The sequence below is a fragment of the Tetranychus urticae genome, chromosome 1 (assembly GCF_039701765.1).
Source record: "Tetranychus urticae isolate SD_2017Ah chromosome 1, NJAU_TeUrti_SD_1.0, whole genome shotgun sequence".
NCBI classification, from domain to species: domain Eukaryota; kingdom Metazoa; phylum Arthropoda; class Arachnida; order Trombidiformes; family Tetranychidae; genus Tetranychus; species Tetranychus urticae.
This window is the reverse complement of record NC_142958.1, coordinates 27,892,959-27,917,545: the sequence shown is the minus strand read 5'-3', so window position 1 is coordinate 27,917,545 and position 24,587 is coordinate 27,892,959. Positions and strand designations below refer to the sequence as shown.

General features: G+C 30.0%; 1 protein-coding gene and 1 long non-coding RNA gene across 4 annotated transcripts; one reads left to right on the top strand and one right to left on the bottom strand.

Annotated features, from left to right (window-relative positions):
• Positions 1-405: 405 nt before the first annotated feature.
• LOC107369900 (cardioacceleratory peptide receptor) lies at positions 406-24,383 on the bottom strand. Of its 3 annotated transcripts, none has more exons than XM_025162414.2 (9): positions 23,073-23,897; positions 2,900-3,035; positions 2,377-2,480; positions 2,217-2,310; positions 1,850-2,125; positions 1,626-1,688; positions 1,443-1,556; positions 1,188-1,368; positions 406-1,121 (listed from the first exon to the last, which is right to left on the bottom strand). In XM_025162414.2, the coding sequence occupies exons 1-9, from the start codon at positions 23,343-23,345 to the stop codon at positions 716-718; spliced, it is 1,647 nt and encodes a 548-aa protein (XP_025018182.2). In that variant the 5' UTR covers positions 23,346-23,897; the 3' UTR covers positions 406-715. The 3 variants fall into 3 exon arrangements, with proteins under 3 accessions (XP_025018182.2, XP_025018183.2, XP_025018181.2); XM_025162415.2 differs by having other exon boundaries at positions 1,443-1,532; XM_025162413.2 differs by having other exon boundaries at positions 1,443-1,688; positions 23,073-24,383.
• LOC107369901 (uncharacterized) lies at positions 5,472-7,051 on the top strand. Its single transcript, XR_016200869.1, has 3 exons — positions 5,472-5,904; positions 5,976-6,068; positions 6,269-7,051. It is a non-coding gene; the product is annotated as an uncharacterized LOC107369901 (long non-coding RNA).
• Positions 24,384-24,587: the final 204 nt, after the last annotated feature.

Sequence of the window (24,587 nt, the reverse complement as noted above, 5' to 3'; positions counted from 1 at the left end):
TAGATTGGAATTAAGTTTCACATGTTTAATTAAAGAGATGTTAAATTTGAAGACGAAACTGATATACAAATCAGTTGATCCGACGATTTCAATTTTGGCAAGACAAGCGCCATCTATTGAACAGTTTTTGTACATTTGAATGCAAAACTTTAATGTGAATGTAATACTTTCTGTTTGTCCAAAAAGTGAATTAAAGAAATTAAATAATCTTACTCTTTCAATCGTCCAAATTTTTAATCATAAGCTTTAATTACTCTCTTGCACTTAAGATTTTGTTATCCAATATTTGGGTAATTACTGTTAAATTGATGGCAAAAAGTGAAACTGAACTCTTGTCATCTCCAATATCCTTCAATTTACTCTACGAACTTGTGATTTGTGTCATTTTTATGCATTTGATTACCATTTAAGTATTCAATAACTTGTTTATTTGTACCTTGTCCTTGTATTTGATAATGATTATGTTTAAATGTGTATGCTTAGAATACAAAAAAAGATTCAATTTTTGATTTCATACAAAAAGGGGAGGAAAAAATATTACATTTGAAGGTTTACATAGAAGTGGCAAAAAAACATTTGCACAATTCATCATATTCATATTAACAATGTGTCTAGCAACAATTATCAAAAAAATATATGATTTAGTTTTCACATTGGCATACAAATTAATTTTGTTGCAATACTAATCAATATTTACTTATTGTATTACCTTGTACTACCTTAACCTAGTGGAAACCTCACTATCAGATGTCGATAGATCAAGCTTACTGTTATTTAGGGTTAACTTATTGCTATTCAATTTACAATCAGTATCACTATTAGCATCGTTATTGTCAAGGATGAGTGTTGTTTGCTGAATAGTATCACCATAAGTATCAAATGTCTTATGTGGATACAAAGATGATGGTTGAAATGATTGTTGTTGCTGTTGGTAGGTGAATTTATTGCGCGTAGCCATTTGATATCTATTGTGAGGGCTTAATGAGTTTCGTCCAGATGAACGAGTATAAGTTGATGTTAGAGTATTGTTATCGCTACGAAGAGTACTTCCCCTGATTGGGTATAGGCGCGGCAAACAGAAGCAAATAACGTTTGTTAACCAAAGGACGGCTGAATGTTTACTGTAAGCAAAAGAAAAGTATTTTAGTCCAATTTTCTGACTTTTTGAAAATATAAGCACAACTCACCGGAAATTTCGGCAAACATGAGTTGAAAATAGACAATAAATTAATGGATTAGCAGCACTATTTAATGGAGCTAAGCTTTGAATGAAGGTTGATATGGCCACAGTTGTTTGCGTTCGAGGTATCTGTTGATACACTTGGAGAAGATCCCAAACAAAATATGGACTCCAACAGAGTATAAAGACTGCAAGTTAGCAAATAAAAAGGATAAATGAATTAGTCTAAATAAATAAGTTTTAGTTAATAGCAAAAACTCACCAAAAATGATTACCAGCGTCATTTTAATGGTTTTAATTTTAGCTCTTGGTATAACTCCTCTCGAACTCATCCGTTTAAAATCAAGATCAGCTGATTCAAAGCCAGAAAATCGAGCTTCATTTTTAATATTTCCAGTATTATTAGGGTTATTACTTTTAAGATTATTATTAATATTATTTTTACCATTAGAAGTAAGATGATTAGAACAGCAATTGTTTTCAGAAACTAAAGAGCAACCATTCAAATCTGGAGAAGAAGAAAAAGAGAGGGAAAAAAAAGTAAAGAAGGAAAATTAGAAAAACATAATCAGATAATGAAAAGCAAATCCAAATAAAGCTGATTGTTGTTTTTGTTGAAAATTGAGGTAACTATAATTAAAAAATTACAAAAATGAAATTAATACTTACGTTTGACCTTTTTCCTAGGCGATGAACCCATAAGCCTAGATTTAGTCCAAATGGTGTGAACAATGATTGAATAACAGGCGGAGATGATGACTGTTGGTATAAAGAAAAGAGATGTCGCCACCAAAGTCATGTAAATTTGCCATTCTTCTGGTTCAAGATGAATCCAACATTGAGGTTTATCTTCAATATTATGAATTTTGTACAGAAAAAGGGTTGGAATTGAAAAGATTCCCGATAATGTCCAAGCAAAGGCAATCAAAAATTTGGCTCGACGAGCTAAAAAAGAGTAGCAAGTTCAATAAAACGAGAGTAAATAAAAAAATTGAAAGCTTAAAAATAGAGCAACAAATATGACAACAAACCAAACCTCTAATTGTAAAATTTAATGGATGTGTAATGGCATCATATCTGTCAATACTAAGTGCAACCAAAACATAAGTTGAACCATAAGTTACAACAACCTGGAAAAAATGGGTAAAACCAGAAAAATGATAAGCCATTGAAAGAGACCTAAAAATGACAATTACCTGAGCAAATTTGATTGCCTTACAAGCCGTATCTCCAGTGTAAAAACCAACAGTAAATCGCCAAACAATGTCCGTTAAAACATTGATTAAACCAACCAATAAATCTGTGAAACAAAACATTAAACCATTAACTATTGAATTGTGAAAAGCTATTAATGAAAAAGCTGAAAACAAACAGCAAAAAAATCTGTTAAAACTGTTCATCTCTCGAGATTTAGAGTATAAACAATTAGATAAATTGTTGCTGATGTAAATTTTTACATTGATTTACCATTCTTTGCCCAACATTATTCAAATCAGTATTCAATATTGATTTAGTTTGCAAATTTTGCTGCTTTTATCACAATTTGCTAAAGAAAAGGTTTAAATTGAAATGAAAATTTACCAATTTTTGTTTCTCCTCTAAATATTTCTATTCAAGTTAGACAAATAAATTATGAAACAATCTCTCATGTTACCATTTATTGATCTATTTGAAGATGTTAATGAGTTAACATGTAATGAATAGTTTCCAATGACTTACCTGCAATTGCTAAATGCATTATGAAAAAGTTCATTCGAGATTTTCGTCCTTTCGATAACAGTAAAGTTCCAAGGACTGAGCAATTTCCGAAAACAATCATTACAAAAATAATCCAAAGAAAAGTCAATTGTTCAGTCTGAATGTTGAGAGAAAAAAAGAAATTCAAGATTTAAGTTGATTTCATGGCATTTGAATCTGTTTATCATTTTGACCAAATTTCAAACCTTGACTTTTCACCAGTTCAAATAAATATGCATTTTCGTAAAGTTCAGCAAATTTGTTTTCCATCGCTTTTCAGTTCAATTTTTTTCGAAAAATTTTCATGCTTTTGACTCAATTCTAGATGAGGTTTTAACCAATTTCAATTTTTGCTTTCAATCGAATTTGATTGAAAAGAATTTGAAAATCAAATTTAAAGATTCAAAAATTGTCTTCGATCAGAAGCTTTTAAAGGTTCTGAGATAATTTCCATTCGATTTCGGAAATTCATGATTTCAAGTTTTCCATCAAGTTAACATTCATTTTGCATTTGAATTTTTCAACAGAAATGTTGAAATTTCTACAGATTTTCGCTTCATTTCCAATCCTTTTGCAAAATATTTAATCATTCAAATGCTAATAAAAGATGAATCCAAGAAAATTTCCATTTTTCTGTTTCCAAGTAAATCTTTTGAATTTTGCATCAAATTTTTGCACTCAAAATGAGATTAATTTTTGATAAACTTAAAGAAAGAACAGATTTTGAACTTGGAATGAAACTTTCTTGAAATGATTATTTATTGATATTTAACAAGTTCTGGTGATTGTTTTCAAGTCGACACTTTGATAACTTAAATGAATGGTTAAATATAATTGTCGTAATTGGTTCATGGATTGATGATTAATCTGTCTCGACTTTTTTTTCTTCATCACACAATTAATGATCAAAGTTTCGTCTAATGATGTTATTAATTATAAAAGTGTAATAAATGATTCCCAGCATTTTCAGGGTAACATTGAAGGTCAAGAAAAGGAAGGGGAAAAAGTGAACACAAAGTAAACAATTGCATGATATTAATAGAAACATTGGAATAGAATGTGAAAGATCAGAATTTTTTCCTTTTCTCTTCCTTTTCTTCCTGGTTCTCTTTTTCACCAATTCTGGTCAAAAGTGAATCGGAAAATGATCAATCAAAATCTGATGGTTAACCTCATCACAATCATTATCATTATCGGATAATATTACAAGTTTCGAGTGAAACAAAATGATGATGATTCAAGGATAAAACATAGATGATAATATCGACAACGATTTTTCATCCAATCCATGATTTGTTCACCCAGCTACAAGTAGACTTGTCTAGTCATGCTGAGTCTTTGAAGTGAAAAAAACAATGAGAAAAAAACTGTTACTGGGAGTTGAAGAGGAAAAGCTGAAAATCATGAGATTCAGTCTTGGAACAAAAACAATCCATCAAAGCCTATTACACTCGATAAGTTATCAACATTTATCGTCTCAATTCCCAGCATTTTCCGCCTTCTTGGAGTTCTTCTTTTCTCACATTTGATAAATCTTGCCATTTGAATCAATCTTTATCAAAATCAAGTGATAACTCGATTCTAACCTTGATTTGATTTTAACAACTATTGTCATTAATCTCATTTTTTACATTCTTTTTCTTCTTTCAAATTGTTGCCATTTCTGAATAATTTGGTTCATTTTGGGTTCACTGGTTTCCTTTATTGTTTCATTCCATGAACGTGAGGAACAATGAAATGTTTAAAATTCATGTTTCCATCATAATTTGATAATCATGAGTTAGTAATGAATGTATCAAGACGTTTGTTTTTGTAGTTAATTTGTTATTTTAGTTTGTCTGTTGATAAGCATTAACAGTATTTTTGTTAGCATATTAATAACAAGCAATGTGAATATTTTGTCATTATTTTGATGTTTCATTATGAAAATTGTGAAAAGCTTCAAGTATCAGATTCCATGAAGAAACTCATATTTTGTTATCAGTTTATTAAGGAAATTTTTTATTCTCTTTTTTTCATTAACTGAATGTTTATTGCAACATTTTCTCGTAATAAACTCCATAATTTGGATAAGAATCTTGTAAGAATCTTGAATCAATAAAACTTCAGCAAATATTTTGCTATCGCAACTCTTTATTGGTCAATATTTAGGTGATAAACATTGAAAAAATTTTTTCCTTCTCATCTGTAATTTTGTCCAGTTTAGACTTTTCGACTCATGAAATATCTGTTTTGTCAATAAAGAATATTTTTATGCTAAAATGATTGAATAAAATTCATTTCTTGTAAAATTGAAATGAAATTGCAAAGCTTCAAGCTAATATTTATCTACTGATGTTGTGTCCAACTTTAAAGGTTTATTCGATTACATTGGTCAAGAATTAGTCTGCCGTGAGATTCTTATCCTTACATTCATAATCATTGACCATTAAGTTAAATATCAATGTTATATTGAAATATTTTATTAAATATTTACATTAATTTACAATTTGAAAAAGGCGGTTATGTAAGCAGAGCTAGGGAAACCATGGCTATTCCCGCTTGTATAAAACACATGACCAAAGAGTTGAGCTTTTTGATTAAGTCATTGGTTTAATTGTTTAAATCTAATCTATTAATGTTGTTAATTATTCAGTAATTATGTGTTTTCTGTTTTCTTAGTTTGTCACCGTTCAAGTGTTTTTCAAGTTCGTTTGGCTGTTCGTTAAATGCTGTCTCTTGAAATGTGTAAAACAATTATTTACTTGTTGAACTGCTATCACAAATAAAATGTCTGACTATTTGTGATTATGGATATTTAATGGATAAATGGTAAAATAATGGACCAAAAAAGATTTTCTCTTGAATTTCTTTTTCTAATCTCATCTGAGAAAAGGCAGACACTTTAGAATGTTTTGATCGATTTTTCATCCTATGTTTTACAATGTTATTTATGTTGATTTATTCACCATATAATCATCATCTTTCATCGTTACCTGTCAACAAGAGTATGTAAACTTTACCAATCAATCATTTCCAGTTCCTTAATTGTTTATCAATTATTTATTCGCCATTAAAGATGGATACTGCAGTAAGCAAGAAAAAACAGAAATGGATAAGAACATGAAGAAGAAGAAGAAAACAAAGGAAAAAGATCAACAATTATTATCAAGTAAGTATACACATTGAAGTGACAAAAAAAATGTTGAAGGCTACGATAAAATGATTGATTGTTTAACAATCAATTGATTGGAAGCGTGAAATATTCTCTTTTTGCCATTCTCTTCCTTAATTGAAATGCTCAATCCTTTTCAATGGTGAGAAAACAATTTATTTGTTGATTAACTTTCAATTTGTTATTTCTTTCTTTAGATTTTATCACTTTTTTAATACCATCTTCTAATCTGGTAATGATCAAAGGTATGGACGTGAAAGACCAAGACACTGACGAATAAGAAAACAAAGAAGAGGACGAAGAGTACGATTGCACCGACGAGGAAAAAGAAATCCCTAAATCAACTAAACTCTATTAACTACGAAACTATTCTGAGCAATCTGTTGATGCGGATGGTATACAATGTTAATTACAGAAGAAAGAAACAATTTCTTCAGCTAAATTGATTCCTTATATTCACACAATCTATCTGATCCTTGGTGACCTTTTCCCATAATTTGTGCCGTTGAATGTTATCTGTTTCATTGGATCAACTGAATCCTGGGACAAATAGTTGGATACAAGATAAACAAGATTATATTCAAGTTGAATGAAGGAAGGAAAAGAAAGCAAAAATTAAATCTCGTTAATCTTTACCTTTTTCATTAGTCAGTCTTTTTTAGCAACTTTTATCATACAAATCTTATTCAATGTGAATCTGTTACCAGGCCTAAGCTCAACTCGTGGATAACAAACAGCATCAGAACAACATTCAGCAAATGAATCGATTGCTTACCATGAAAACCCCCATTTCATGAAATTCAATCTTATTTATTATTTAGATGAAAAAAAGCATAAATAGACTGAAAATTAATATGAAACTAAAGAGCAAATCTCAAGTTTTCATATAAATATTAGATTTTCCAAGCTATTCAATGTTCAAATAATTAACTTATTATCAACTCTTGTAACTGGATGATTATAAAGGTGAATGTCAAGCTTATGTAAATTGAATTTGCTCCTTTTTTATTCAACAATGGATTCAATTGTCATCAAAATGGTTGATAAATTTAATGTGAATTGAAAATTTAACATAAACATTCTCAGGTAACATTCAACCTTGATTTATTTTATGTCTTTTATCATCGATTTACACTGAACATTTTTGATTAGATTTTGTTCACTTTACCTTCAATTCAATTCAACTTTATTTGTAGCTTTAATTGTTTGCCCTTTTTAGTTTCTTTCATTATCAAAGCAAACAATTTGAATCATTTAACTCTAACAATGGTGAACAAAACTTAAAACATCAATAGAAGAAGCAAATGCCCGAACTTTCAACTGATATTTGTTAGTATTTCAACTAATAGGCAGAGTATTTCATCTAAATTGCTCCATTCATATGCATCAACGATAGCTTAATTTTGATCTCCACTTTGATTTCGAGAAAATTTTCATTCATTAAAAATTCCATCCAACGGTATTTCCATTTGAATTAACTCGATCATTATCTGAGCAATTATTATAGATTAGCTTTAATAAATAGTATTTTGATGTTATCATTTCATTTTTCAATTCATAATTTCTGGAGATTTTACTTTCAATTTTACAGCTTCTAAACATTCGATATGAACAGTTGCAATTTAATCAAATGAAAAAGTCTCTTGGTAATTGTTGTCACAAATTCACAACAGAAATAAATTATAATAACATTTGTTTCGACTGTAGTTGTGCATATATTGTCTTTACCTTGTTGCATATCAATAGGCTTACAAAAATTCAATAACTGATTGTTATGATTGAGTTGATCATTACTTTACACTAGGAAAGTAACATTGTTGTTGTGAGATGCTTTAAGGTATCGAGGTAACTGTTTAATTGAAACCTTGTATTGAGTTAACAGTTGAAGGTTCATGGAGATAAAGGTGTTTATAAAGAGAGTGATCATGAGGGAATGCAACTAGGAAAGGAAATTGAATGAAATAAAAAAGAAGAAGCTGATTGATTTAATTTATTCTGAAAGCTTAGAAATTAAGTTTTTGTTTTTCTGTTTCCAACTTTATTGAGTATCATTTCAATGCAGATTGATCAAGATTTCATGGCAAGTCAAGAAATCAGTCAACAAGTCAACATGCTAAAAAAGGTTGATATCTATGCCTTTAGGAGATGGTTTACTAGCCCAATTTTGATCATCTCTCATTGCCTTACTTGCTATATTTGTCAACATGAAAAACAATCCTCTCTGCCTGGAAATGATTAGCTTTTCTGTCAAAATTAATTCACATCAAATGAAACTTTGAAATAAACATCAACTAATCACATTTCTAAAGCTAACCTTGACTATTAACCCGATCATTTAATTACAAGTTAACCTTATCAACTATGTTTCATTGATGAGTAAAATTGATAAACTTTGGATACAAAAAAAGTGTTTTATTCAATTTTTAGCTTCAACACCATTTTGATTGGCAATGCAAATAATTAACCAGACTTGTGATTACCCTTGAAAATAGGAATAACAAGCTAAACAGTTCATAATTCAATCTTTCAATCTTGTTAGTCTTCACATTTCATTGAGACTTACTGTCAGAGAAAGGAAAATATCTGTATCCATTTCAAGGATTGAATGATATTGAAATTGTGTGATTACAGATTCATTGTTATGTATAATGTTTTCAGGTTCACTTGACGTCAGTTTGTTACAAAACTAGAAATACTTTTCTTGAAAATTTACAATTTCCAATCATGATTACTTGAACGGAAAAGCTTTAAATTTACTTTTCCAGGTTTTAACATCAAATCTTTCAAGACTTGAATCACAAATTTTCATGCAGATTAAATCTTCATCTTTTTTCTTATGAATCAATTAGACAGTTTGAACTTGAAGCGATCAAAATTGTGAGAAATGTAACATTCGATGAGCTGAATACTCAAGATATAAAGAATGGAATCGCAATAATGATTGTAACCGTTACAGCAATCAATGACGATATGAAATCTCGAGTGATCATGAAAATGCCTCCAAAAGTGAATCCAATATTATTCAAGCTCATCCGATAAAGAAATAGTGAAATCTGTTGAAAATTGAAAAAAAGCCAAGTAATTGTTTTAGATGGCAAACTGAAAAGTCTAGAAGCACAAATATTCACCTCATTTAGATCCTTAAACGAATCAGTGCGAAAGGTTAGTTTGTACAGGGTTGTATAAAATTCACGAGATTTTGTTGTTATTGCAGCAATTGGAATGATAAGTAAAAACAATTCAGCGATTGTACCAAAGCAATCGATTAACAAGAGAATCAAATCGGACTGTTCGTGTTCAATGAACAATATATTGTAAATTTTAACATTTAAAATTGAGACATAATATGAAAATATGCCAAATAAACAGGGATTGAGGAATGAACCCAATTTTTTAACCAAACGATGAGTTAACACGTATTTTACTCTCAAATCTTGAATCACTTGAATGTCCAATTTAACATCGTTCATCTTCAAGTGTTTATCAATAATGGCAAGTTGATTGTTGATGTAATGGAGAGCAGATTGAGATGAAAATGCGGAATCAATGATGATGAAGTCTTGCATCAAACAAGCTGGGTAAAGAATAACAAGAACGAAAACTCGAGACCAAAAATGCAGTGAAGGTTCACTCAATAGCATTTCAATCATACACTCAAAGGAACTAACCCATGTATAAGGCCAAGGGGCTGCATCGAGTACCAGGTCGGGGATCCACATAAAAAAGTAAGTAATTATGATCATTCTACGGTAACTTGATCTTTGAGTCGCAAAATAGCACCGAGTCGAATGATCAAAGTCAATCATTAGCAATTGCCATATTTGGTGAACTTGATGCATAAATTTCTTGTCAAATTTAAAGTGAAAAAGGCAAATGAGGTAAATTTCAATGAGACAATAGATTATGGTTTCCGGACGAACAGAAAAGGTTGAATCCAGGGAAGTTTTAGCTAATTTGACCAAAAACCTAAATTGAGTTGAAAGAAGCAACAAAACAAACAAACCATTTCCTAGCAAACCATTTGTTGATGAAACAATCAGGTTAACTTTAGATGACAATGAATTCATAGACACTTTTGGGTACATTTTCTTTGGTTTATTTGACATCCTGTTGAACAATTTGTTCAAAATATACATCTTTGATACGTATATTGAATTGAATTCAGTTTATTCAGGATACATTTTGGCATATTGATTGACTTTACATTTCAACCAATTTGTTTCATTTTTCAATCAATGGACGAAAACATTTTCCCCATAACATTATCACTCTGAATTTAAGCCATTTCTTTATGTTTCATTCATTGATTGTTTATTGACTGGATTATAAAAATGTGTTGACAATTTTTTCATACATTTTTAAATAACATTGAATAATACTTAATATCCTAAACCAGAATTTAGTTTATAAAGGATAAATGGAAAAACATTTACCAATATCAAAAACAGATTCCCGATCATGACTAATGACAAAATAACAATTTCTTTTCGTTGCATGCGATTCAAGCTAGTCTGAAAAGAACTGAATTCTCGGTGAAAAAACCATCGTCAGAATAAGAAACCCAAAAGTTGAAATCTTTGGCTTTTATCACTTTAGGATATTCATTTAAGAATGAAAAAAGCCTTTCTTTAAGCAAACGTGCAAAAATTTTCATTCGAGCTGAGAGTTGATCCTTTGTTATTTGTAGAGGCGTGAATTCCTCAGCAACCTGATTCTGATTCTGACTAACTCTAGTTGGTTGAATAGTCATTTCCATTTTTATTCCGGATATGCTATTTTCGGACATGTAGTTCATGGCTTTCAGGCTGTGTAAAAATTTTCTTTGGATTCTTTTAGTTTGATCACAATTTTTATGCAAATATTTGATGCATTTTCTTTCTGTATTGTATATTAATGTATCGATATAGATTGAGAATAGATGAGAATTTAAATTCAATTTTTCATCTCATTTTAAATTGAATTGAAGATTGAGATGGCCAATCTTGTGGTTTATCATCTGTGTGTAAGTTGAACACTTTTTTAACACACAAAATTGGAAAAGTGTACCAATTTTGTTGTGGGATGAACCCAATCTTGACACAACTCACCGACAAGACTCATCCATCAACAAGTCAGGATGTAAAGAGGGTTTCGCCATTACTTTTAACATGCTGATTCCAAGTGCTCAACAAGACTTACATGGCCTAGTTACGAGTTCAATTTGTGCATCTTGATTGATTAACTTTACCAGGAAAAGTACACCAGAAATTGGCTCTTGTATGGGTTCATCAATAATTAGACTGATGAGTTGAGAGACCGATGCAAGTGTTGCATATTCTGGTAACTGTTTCCCTTCAGTTACACTCGACTCTTATTGTCTCAATTTGTCAATGTAACATTTGATTAAGAGCCATTTGGATACTATTGAGTGACACATTCAAAACACCCAACTGGAAGCCAACAAAAAATACAAATTATTCAGAGGCTCATCAACATCCTCATCATCTACCAGGTAAATTCAATCTACCATTCAACCTGGTTCCATTTTCCTGGTCTTTTGTTCATCCAGTGTTTACTGTTTAACAAGGGCAACAACAAAATGAAATCAACAATCGACTTGAATATTTGATAATCCAATGAGTTACCAAATGAAGTAAAAGGTTTGATAATCAAGGAAAGAGGAAAGCACTGAGAGTTTGACTGAATGGGAAAAGGCGAGTGTCAACTTGTCGATTGACCAACATAACAAGTTGGTGGTCAATGCAACTGAATGTTGTTTTCACCCAAAGAGATGGAGATTGGATGAAGATTGATTAATATGATTAATAAGACAAATAAGGAAACAGAGTTTATTGATAGTCAATTTTTGTGCTTCTGCTTCTGTCTTTAACTTTAATCAATAAATTATCATCTAAATGTTCATTAATCTAATTGATGAAACATTTACGCGAATTGACCTCGGATAATGATTTAAACATACTGGCAAATTACAACTCTAATACCGTTTTTCATCATCATCATTACTTGTGGCTATTAGTTGAATAATATGAAAGAAAATGATATCAAAGATGTTCCAACTATTCAATGAATTCATTATTTTCAGCTTTCACTTCTTTACTCTTATCAATTGTACAAGTAATGTTGGTAGACTCGTTTGATCATTTCACCACAAATGCTTACATTCACTAAATGATTCATTCCTCTAATTAGATGGATAATGAATCAATGAACAATTCAATAGATGAAAGGTGTATTGTTAAACTTCTCCTCTAATCAAACCATCGATTAACTTGGGAAGATGAAAACAAAAAATTTATGACAAATTATCTGCAATCGTTCAACTTTACTTCACACCAAATTGGCCTTAAACTAAAAGCTAGAAACCTTGAAAATTCATCGATTTCCTCTTTGATAGAAAGAATCAATCACACTGATTGATTCAAGTGTTTCAAGTTCGATGACAGAACGATAAAGAAATGATTCACTGAAATCTCGAGTCAAAAACTCAGTTTGAATGAAATTCTTGATTCGTTATGAACGTTTTTGGAATTGGGTTGACAAAAGTTTATAGCAATGAAATAACCTCTCTGACCACAGCCTTAGTCTTTGTTCATTTTGATCGAATGTTGAATGTAAAAATTGTAACTTGGCCTGAAGCGACTTGAACTGGCCTTAAACTCATTTGTGATTCTTTGATTTACGTCAATTTTCGCCTCATTCAATTTCTAATATCTCATGATAATAGAGTCATTTTAATCAATATAAATTGATTTGCTCTCATCATGCTCAAACCAACTCAATTGCAATATCAATATCTAAATGTTATTATCCAATGAACACAATGTTTATCACCTTTACCTCTTTGATTTATCTTATTATACATTTCGATAATTTATTTTTTCTCTTGTTGTCTTGACACCCTTTTTTTTGATCACAATTAAGGTAAATATTTATTCTTATATTAATATAATCTTAGACATTTATAAGTTTTATTATATAAATGATTTATTTTTATGCCTTTTTCCCCTCTTTTGATACAAATAAATAAACAGATATAAAACCAATAAAATGGTAAAAGATAACAACAATCAAATCAAATTTAATAGAAAAAAGCTGAACAATTGAAGAAGCGAAATGGTGAAAATGAAATCAATAACATAATTCAACTTGATAATCATTGAAGCACCTTATTGACATCAGCAATTGATAATGAAACAATTAAATTTAGTCTCTTCAATGCAAAAGTGCATAAAAATTATGCAAAACATTTGCTGAGAGAAAAGCAAAAAATGTTGATATCACTTCAACTGGGAGTGAAAATGATGGAGGGAAAAGTGTTGTAAAAAATATGACTTTTTGACTTAATGTTATTTGATATTTGCACATTTGAAAATGGTTCAACCATAAACTCGACTAACAAGGGAAAAGGTTGAAATTTGTTTTCTGCGAATCGTTTCAATGATTGATTGGATTTTTGGATGGAATAAAATAGATACAGAAATTCATGATAAATCAGTCGACACTTGGAAAAGCTTGTTATTGTTTAAGAATTGGATAGGTTTAATAGCTTTTTCACTTTCTGTTTGTTTGGTAAACTTGGATTGACTGATGAAATGTAAAATGAAAATGAAAACAAAGTCAACCTTTAGGCATTTTAGTATCATTATGTTGTTATTAAATGGATATAAATAGTCTGATCTGAAATGAGAAGAGTAAATTTTCAAATAATTGTTGACCCCGCCGGGTAACAACTGGATCAATTAGGTAAATTGAAAGTTGAGAGGAAATTATTGTTGCTTTAAATATTGTTCATTCATTCAGTTCAATGATTATCTTTAGAAGCTTATTTTTTGCTTCACAAAAATTTCCTCCAAAGGTAGGTGTGTGTGTACATTATTATCATATTATCAACATCCGATTGTGACCAGAGTTTGTTCAGTTTTATGTCGTGTAAAAATATCCACCTTTTTTTGTTCGCTTGTTGACACAGTAAATGTTAGCTAAAAATTTGTAATTAATTTCATGTTTACTTGTATAATGAAGTTTGACACTTATTAACATATGTTAATATGAATTATCAAGAATGCAAAGTGAAGAGAGGAAAAGGGTGAAACTTTGTTTCAATCAAGGAATAATGTTTTATTTTCTAGTTTCATATCGAAATGAAATTGAATGGACTTCGAGTTGTGACCAAAAAGTTGCTTTCAAAGACTAAACATTTTTCATTAAAAAAATTATGCTTCGATAGGAAAGAAATCACTTCAACTTTCATCTCAAGCTCAAAGTAGATGAAACTTTTAGCGCTCAAATTCATTGTTCTGTGAACTTTTGATGCTATCGTTTCGAATCCTCCTGCCGTTCTTGAACTCAGATTGATAGAAAGATTTTGTAGTCGATCCAAAGCTAAGATTTATGCTGATGGATTTGACGCAAAAGATGTGATTGAAATGATGAAAAGACAAATAAAAAATTCGAGTGTTTCAAGCGTCTTATGATAAACGTGAAAACAGGATGAAGGAGGTCAGCAAACATGGGTTGACTAGAAAGACTAAAATTCTGAGATAATTAATTTCGTTGGAAATAGATCATTAATCTATTGACTTATTAAATATTGAATGTTACATTTGTTGTCTCCAAATTTTTGCCCAAAGTTATCAAAATAGTAACAATGCAATTAGTCCAGAGCTAATTAACTCGAGGAAAGCAATTTGAACATTTAGCTTTTAACTTTTAATTATCATTTAATGTCTAGTCGAGAAAGTCATCTAGTTGATATGAAAAGTCTTTTCGTGATCAAAGGCAATAACTTAAGCTTAGTCCAAATTAGACATTCTAATGATCCGAATGACACTTTAAGTTGATATAAATTTCTAGATAAATTCAGTTTTCCATCGATGAAAATTTCCGATGATTTTCATCGGACATCATCTAACAATTGATTAAAGAAAACGAAATTTTCTACGATTTACTGGAAATCTTTTGTAAATTAGCGAAGTAATTTTTCATGAGATTTTCCTTTCAACCAACTATTATTTTAAAAGATTCATTGGTTCATTGGTTTTTCCGTGTAAATCCGTGAATTCCACTGAATTTTACTCTCAATTATTGAACTAATTTTCAGCCTAATAGTACCTTGTAAGGGTGAAAAGATTACATTTGATGTTGACTGAAAAAGGCCATTAAATTGGTAAAGGTGATTTGATGGAAATCATCTTTTCTCTCCTTTCATTTTTCTTCACTTTTTTGTTGTCTATTGAAAGATGAACTTGGCAACATTTTGAATGGGTCAGCAAATCTTGTTAGCCCTTTCCACATCTTGGACATGGTGATCATCCTCATCAACGCCATCATCATCAACATTCACATCTTCAAATGGATCGCATCTTCTGTTAAATGGTTAAAGAACGAAACAAATTTTTATTCCTCTTTTTGTCCTTTTCCTTTTATTACATTGCATTATAAGTCGGAGTAAAATTTTCACTCAATGTTGATGTTTCAACTTAAATGCATTATCAAGCTCATGATGAGCTTCAGAACTTTCTTCTTTGCTCTTTTTTTCTCTCCTTTTTGTTACATTCTTTCTTTCTTTTCTCATAATCATCATCATTTTGATGCTCTTCATCTGTCTGATGAAGTCGCTGATTGATCTGGTTAGTTTCAGTCCAATGATCAACTTTGTGTTCATCACAACTTTGCGCTCAACTGAAACAAGAAGATGAAAAGGAAGCAAACAATGAAATGGAAAAGAAAAGAGAAGAAGAAGAAGAGAAAATGAAATTCTCTTTTCTTGTCAACATTTAAATTCATATAAAACCATGGACATCATCATATTCATGATTAGACTGAAACTTTCGATTAACCAGAGAAGCAAAAGTTTCCCAATTTCTGGATGAGAAAAGTTGCAAAAAGTGTCTTCTTTACAAAAGTGAAATTAGTGAAATTTCAAGTTTACATGAAAATTCTGATAATCTTTCAATTCCTAGGTGATCAGGTTCATTAATAATTTAAATGTAAATGGAAAAGGCAAATTCGATGTTGAAATGATTTTAAAAAACATGTTTAATTCAAACATCCAAACTTGTCACTTTACATTTCATGTAAACTTGAACTTTCCAAATTCACCAAATGAAGAAGAAAAAATTATTCCAAATTCCTTGTAAAAAGTTCGGAATAAACTGAAGGAACATTTACTTTTCACAAGAAAATTGAAGTAACAGCTAAAAGTAATCAGCTTTGATTATTGAATGAAACAAAAGTTGATCAAAAAACAAATGTTTTTAATGTTCATTTGGTTTAGTTAACCTCGAAATGGTTCAACATTTCGCCGAACAACTTTGAAACTTTGAAACTTTTTCCACTCATTTTCTTGTTATTTCACCATCTTTACCATGATGACGATCATAAACTTGAACATAATCTTACTGATTGAAACGAGCAGTAAATAGATGAGCAACTTATCAGTTAATAGTTTTTTTTGGTTAAGCTGTTGATAGCAAATGAACTGAATCAGATTGACGATTATTTTGATTCTGTTTTGGGAAGTTCTTCCCTTGCAATCACACTTTGCCATGTTTTTTCACCAAACTTCTGCATCATTACCATGAATTTATTACTTTCATCACAAAGATGAGTCTAGTCAAGAACGAAAAGAATTGAAGAGAAAAAAATTTCCAACTTTTCATTTCGACATTTGAAACTTTTCTTTAATCACATTAACTCTTTCAATTAACTCGATCCAACTTGACATTAGGGATTAATTAACCTGGATAATGATTAGTTGGCTTCTTTTAATTAACAAGGTTTGGAGATGAAGTCGAACCCAAAATGATCCATTTTTACGATCATTCATAATTCGCAATGTTCAATTACTTTTTACACTTGTATTTGCACTTTTGAGGCAAAGTGAGTTTATTTTAGTCTGAACCTTGAAAAGGTTGAGAAGTCGTAACTTGCCTTTCGATTAGAGACGAATGTTACGATTAATGCAAAAAATTAATTGAACTGCCAAGTAAATATCAAATTTAGTTGTAAATGTTTCCAGATTTTGGCGTTTTAATTAGATTTTGCTGAGAAATGATTTTCTCTCATGAAAATCTAATTCAGCAAAAATGTTTCAACTTTCATCTGTTGAACCCAAAGTGTGAAAACTTTGTAAACTTTTGTTACATTCAACTTTAAACTTTGTTTCCAAGTTGAATTTAAATTTCGTTATCATTTCATCTTTCAGAGTAAATTTCAATCTCTTTTCGAGTCAAACTTTCATGTTTATCTGATCATGTTAGAAGCCTAATTAATTTGCTCGAGAAAAAAGCTGTTAATTACTCATAATTACATGTAATTAGCTCGTCATTTAACCTTATTTTTTGTCTTTTGTTTTCTAATTTACATTACGAGAAAATTGTTTAATAACTTTTGTAAATTAACCAGCAAAATATGCTTTTTGGGTTGAAAGTAAAAGATGAAAATGAAAAAAGCTTTTAATTCGCATTAGCAAAACATTTACATTGAATGGTTCAAATGACTCTAAATTATACAAAATTATTGATTAACCTTCAATGTTAAAAATTGATTGATTAAAAAGATGATCAATTGTTGGATTAGTTGAACAACTCTTGAAAAGTGGAGCAAAAGTCTAAACAAAAATCTTGAAAAGATCAATCTTGAGATGAAATTAAAGTCTATTCAATTAACAACAGTGTTTCTCAATTGCCTTTAAACTTGAACTTAACATTTCATTGTAATTTACTTTATTACCAAAGCTATTGAAAATTGGAATGAAAATTTTCTCTCTCTTTTAGTGTTGAACCTTTCCATTACCAGTTTTATTCAGTTTCAATGTAAAATGATGGTTAAAAAGGAACCATTGAACCGCCCTGAAAAGGCTTCACAGGCCCTGAACTGTGTAATAAATGTTCAGGTGTCCAAGACACTCAATGAGCTACTTTTTCACACTTTATTGAAGTCAAAAAAACAAGTTTGGCATCAACTTGGTTGAGACTTGAAATTTTTGGTAAATCATTTTTTTCCATGAAAAAAACATTTTCTTTTCAATTTTTTTGCATCTACTTTTCTTGAACATTAAACACGGTTATTAACCCGTTCCAGTTGCCCACTTAATTAGTCAATAGATTCTTGAGATTAATCTCCTTTAGATTACCTTTTCTGGTTAACCTTTCTTAACCCTTATCACTTGATTGAACGACTGACAACAGGGAGTGAAAATGGATGGCAAAGAGTTGAATGTTACTGTCAATTACAGAAGCAATTACAATTGATAACTACATTTCATTTGATTGATTTTTTTCCTCTTTTTTCAACCTAACTTTAACCATTGTTAATTGTACCAATTGAGTTGATGAAAGAAAAGCCTAAAAAGCTAAGAAAAGTGAAATTTGTTTAACCGTAAGTTCAACTTCTAGTTAAGAGTCATTTGAAGATATTAAAAATGAGTGAATCTTTGAAATAGTTTCAAGTTTTCCGAGTGAACAAGTTGAAGTCAATATTCATTTATACTCGATCAGCTTTGCTTTCATTTGAATGGTTGAGAGGAACAAACAGTTCCGTTGGAAGGAAAAGAGTTTTTAATCAACTTTTACTCGGCACAATCTAATGACATTATCAACAGCAATTGACCGAACTTTCAAAATTTTTAAAACGAACAAACCAAATATTCGAAAATATTCATCTAATTATAAGTGCATTTTGAATAACGTTTACTGTGATAATGTCAATGTGAATAAATTGAAGGCTGGAAAAATGGTTGAAATGTAATAACAATAAGAAGCTACAGAATGAAATTCAACTGCAAACTCCTACATGTTTCAGTTAATAATGATGAGCTTATTTTCATTGCAAATTGTGCTGAATAAAGATGATTATTTTATCCTGTTGATGAAGCATCTGAAATTGATTCAGGAAGGCAAATGGAAGAAGAAGAAGAAGAAGAAAAAAGGAAGAAAAGAAACAAAAATTGCATCTCATTAGATTGAAGGCAATACATAAATAGCTTTTACATGAACAGATAATTGTGAAAATGAGAGTTTCAATGTAAAAAAAGACAAATTATCATGAAATATATTGAACAGTTGTTTGATCAGTTGACAGTAAATGACAATTTGTTCAATATTAGCTTTTGTTTTGCTCGTTTCGTTGCCTTCTGTAAGCAACTGTAAAGAAATGTAAAAATGTCAAATGAATTTATAATTTGATATTGAAATAGATTCGAGTTGTAACTTTCATTTCAACCTTTTCTCATCAGGTTAAAGGTTCAACGTGACTTTGATGCTGATCAGCATTCATTTAGCAACATTCAACATAAATATTCAGTGATTTAGTTGTTAATAACATTGGAATATTAATATCGATTGGAAAAATGACTTTTCTTCAGATAACTTGAAAGTCAACTTTTTTTTGCTGCTCTTCTTTTCACAGTCAATCCTTCAACTGTAACCAAACTTGATTATCATGTTGATATTGAATAACTTCTTGTCCAGTAAATTTATCTCTTTTTTTCTTCTTCTTTTCTCTTAACTTTCTGTTTCTATCAATCTGACAATTCTCAACATTTCAATGTCCTTCAGCACATTTTCATTCGTAATGAGACTACAGACGTTTTTACATATGCATCTTATGTCGAGTCTCTTTCTCTTGATAAAACAATATTTTTCAATGATATTAGAGATTACAAGACTGTCATGAACATGATAAGGATTCCAGAACGAAATCATCATTATATTTTATTCTGGTAAATGTTGACAGTCAAATGTGTCTCAAATTATTAATGTACATCAATGTTTAAAGGCTAAATTTAACTTGAACTAAAGCTTTTCTTTCCTGGACAATTGGTTCATGTTTACTTTCAGTTGTTTACTTGCTTCAACTGACAATATTGAACATTTCTTGTTCATGAAAACATGGCAAAACATTTTTCACTGCCTCCAAAGGTTCCATCAATTTGATCATTTCAGCCATCAAAATGTAATGTTTAGCAATCCTTTTTTTCTGGTTATTTTGCAAAATGAGTTTCGAAAACAACTTTTCTATTCTTTCATTAAATATGCAGGTAAAGCGCAAATAATAGCCTCTATCTGGGCGCTGGATCGCTATTTTTAGTCCGTTCATCAATTTACATTCAACTCGAAATTTCAACTCAATTCTTCGCTTCGTGTTAACATCTAACAGAAAAATTCATTTCAAGTTAACAGTTATGGAAACTACTCGGCATTATAACATAGACTTGATACAATAACGAGATCTTCATTTTTTTGCGATTGAGTCAATGGACTGAATCCAAATTTGAGTTACATTTTGATCTTAAACTGTGATTTTTGCTAATAATGAATCGTTCAACTTTAAACAGAAAGACCTTTGAGAAGAAACATTTTTAATAATCAAATCAGAAGTTTGGTTAAGCCAATTGAGTATTTGATTCTTTTGTTGAAATCATTGTTTCTATTTTTTGAGAAGTTAAATTGGTTTTAAAAGTGTTTCAATCATATAAAGCATTGAAGCATCTAGATTCAGTCTTTAGAATTGGAAAGAAAATTAATATCAGTATTAAAATTCGAATCTGATGAGCATTCTTGTTGAAAGATCATTTGAGTAAAATGTGACTGAACAAAAACATTTGTAAAATATTGACCCATTTATCCACTCAACTTGTGACAACTTGGATTAATGCAATTCGTTGGAATTATCGTTAATTTAATTCAAGACAAACCCAAAATCCAGAAACTATCTGTAAAGAACACGTTTACTTAATTAACTTATGAGATTATTGGAGTTAAGACGCAAAATCAAACTGTAAGGCACACAACTTATGTTCAGATTTACAATCAATTAATCAATTGCCTCACTGGAATAAATACAAAAAGTTCAACTCTCAACTCTCAACTTGAAATTTATTGAAGTCTATTTTTTAATGGGTTTATCTGAAACAGAATGTTCATTTTCATTTTGATGCACCTTGAATGGTTAATCAAACAGATTCAAGAGTTGCTCCAAAAGCTAAACCAAAGGTGAATTGAAATTCAGGCTAATCATTGTCTGGTTAAACGTCCAAAACATAACTTATTGTGAAAAATTGCCTTTCATTGGAAACATTTGTGAATATTTTTCAAAACTTTTTGGCAAAACTGAACAAAAAAGTGAAACAAGTTCATTGAATGTCTAACCAGAATTTTCCTTAAACTTTTCATGGATAAACAACTCAAATTGCAGTTAAAAACCAAAGTCATTAGATGATTGAAAAATGAGTTCAAATTTCACTTTTCATTCCTTTTCTCAATCAGATCAAATTAACAGTCTAATTTTTTAAATTGCAACTAACCGAGAATCAAATGATAAATAGTTGGATCGATAATCAAATTAATGGCAAAACCGCACATAGAAAATTAATCGACGAAAAAAGTAATTCAATCGATTGAACAATCCAAAGCAACTAAAAGCATTTCAATATTGACTAACCAGAAAATTAATTAAATCATCATTAACCATTTGACACAAAAATATGGTTCGATTTTGCCTTTTTTGTAGTTTCCAAGATTGGGAAACTGGAATATTGAAGAGTTTATTTTCTGCAAGTTTCATGGTGAAGGATATTCATCATGTAAATGATATCAACATTCAGATTAACACTTTGTTTTTCTTTATCGATTGATCTTTTCAATAACCTTTTTATTGGGTTAACCCAAAGAATTGATTTGCTTACCATTTGTAGGGAAGGAAAGCGATGGAACCTGAAAAATCGGAATATAATGAAATAATCAATTGAATGAAACTGATAATGCAAGTTTAAATGAGAAAATGAGATTTCTCTGTGATTCCGATTCTCTTTTCACTTTTACTTCTCACATTTTGTCAACTCTTCTTGTTGCTCCAGTTAATGTTTAAACACTAATAGTGGTTAGAGTATCAAATTATTCATGATAATAACATTATGAAGAGAATGAACAAGAAAAGGATTTCAATGTTGATATTAGAAGATTATTCGATGGTGGAACATGGAACACAAAAAATCAACAAACCGGTTATAGAATTATTCAGTTTATCGTTATTCTGCTGCAAAATGTTGAGGGAAACATTTGATAATGGCATTGATAGGAAGGAAGGAAATATGAACAAGAATAGTGATTAAAGAATTGGATTAATTTTTGCACACAAAATTGCCCATCATGAATGGTTGACGGAATTTTTCGCCAAGAAATTACTTTTTCTTCCTTTATAATCAACTTTCAGATTAACAGGGAAAATACATTGTAAAAGTGTTTCATTATTTTCACTTTTTTGTCATATTTTATCGCTAATAAAGTTTCCCTTTCAATCAAATTATCTGATTTGATAGAAATTTTCAAATTAAATTTTGTTTCAAAAATTCTGAATTCAATCTCAACAGTATCGCTGTTCATGTTATTGAAATTTAATTTGTGAAAAAAGTGAAAATTGAAGAGCAAATGAAATCAATTGAATTTCAAGTGTTGACATGATTTCAGTCTAGACATTTGAGAAAATTCTGGACATTAAATTTTTCTCTTTAGGTGAATATTAACTATTAATATTGACAGCTTCAGCTTTACATGAAGTTCATGTTTAGATTGATGGAAAGTCAGGAATAAAGTTATTTGTCGAGAAAAGTGTTGAACTTTTTTTTCGCTATCGAAACAGTGTTCGCTTTTGATTACTCGTTTGATGAACAAATAGTGGGAATTGATTAATTGATTTGCCTTCGGCTGGAAAAATGTAATTAAATGTAATTAATTTATTTTTTCTGTTGCTCTTCAAGGGATGAAATTGTTGAAAGGTGTTAAAGGTTACAATTGTACAAATTGTATTATGAGAAACGTCAACAGTCATTTCAAGTGTAATTGTTGAATGATTCAAAGATCTTAATTTTTTCATGTTTTCAGTTTGAATAAAAATCTGAACAAAAAAAGTTGAAAGGTATTGATGAATTGATGAAAAGGTTTTTCTGTGAAAAATTCTGGTTTTAAATTTGGTCAAATTCGGAAATGGATAACCTCTTACCTGATAGAAATAGTAAACTTGAAAATCTTTTTCAGTTTCATTGAAGGTAAACTCGATGGAACCGTTAGTCGACCAGTCGGTTGTACCGTTTAATATTAATTTTGAAGAGTGTTGACTTGGTTGAAATGAATGTGGTGAAGGTGATGAACGTTGGTGATGAAGTGAATTAAAGTCAACAATTTGATCATTGAACCGATAAACTATGTCCACTGGTGAGGTTGACAGTAGATCAGTTGATGGAAAGGATGGAAACGTTGTATTGAACATTGTCATTGATCAATTGAAACAAAAATCTTGTTTTACTTTTCCCTCTCTTTTGTTGCCTTTTCAACTTTTGGTAAGTTTTTCAATCGTTTTTTACCTCAAAAATATTTCACTTTACCCTGTGAATTGGTCCATTTGGTTTTGGGTTTCAATTTTTTCAGAGCAAAATACACCTTCTATTGTTATTTAAGAACTATTTTGACTTGTCAACCAAAGATTCACCTTTTTGAAACTCAAGTTCAACTCAACTTGAGGTTCAACTTTACACTGTTTTAAAAGTTTCACTTTTAACCAATTTATTGAAACATTGAAAGTAAATTTGACTGTTAATCACAATACATTGGATAGGAAACTAGGATTAATTGAAACGATTTGGAGATTCTGTTGAGCATCAATTGATGAACATTATCAAGTTGATTGGTTAAAGACTTTAGTGATGGACTTACAATTAGATAACTGTGATTTGGGATTTTGGCTTAGAGGGCTTTTCTCTCGGCTTGTCTTACAAGGAAAAATGTTTTCAAAGTAACTTGCAACTTTAAAATGATTGGGAAAACAATAAGTCACCATGAAGATGGTGATGATCAAGATGAAGATGAGTGAGTAAAGGGTGAGTGAGATGAACAGAGTGGGAATGTGCTTACAACGCAAGCCAATTTCATCTTTCAAGGCTTTTATTTTTCTCTTCTTCTTCATCATCATTTTCATCATCGACTTCCCCTGATTTTTTTGCTTCATTTGGACGCACTTTTTTCCAATCTTTTCAAAACTCTCTTTTATTGTAATCATTGTAATCTACTCTGATTTTCTCGTTTCTTTTTTCACTTTATACCAATCTTCTTATTACGATCTACTGTTTTATTATTTAATCATACTTTTGTGAAACATAATATCACAAATTAATCATCTTTAACCATATTTAATAATCTTTAATCATCTTAAAATGAATATCAAAAGTTATTGTAATTTGCGATCACATTTTATACTGTTTTTTGCATAAGCTTTTAATGTACATAATGGGTTGATACGAAGATGCATTCACAAACAAATCTATGAGGTTATTAATTTACTCATATGGGTTCGGTAACGATCTGGATTGTCCATTATATCGAGAAATGGTTCAAATTTATTTGCTATGCTACAAGTGACATCTGTTGTCATCAAATTTTACTTTGCTGATTTTTAGTTGAATTGAATGAAATCAGCATGAAGTCTAGAAACGATATACGATTCACAAGTTTTTATGTGATT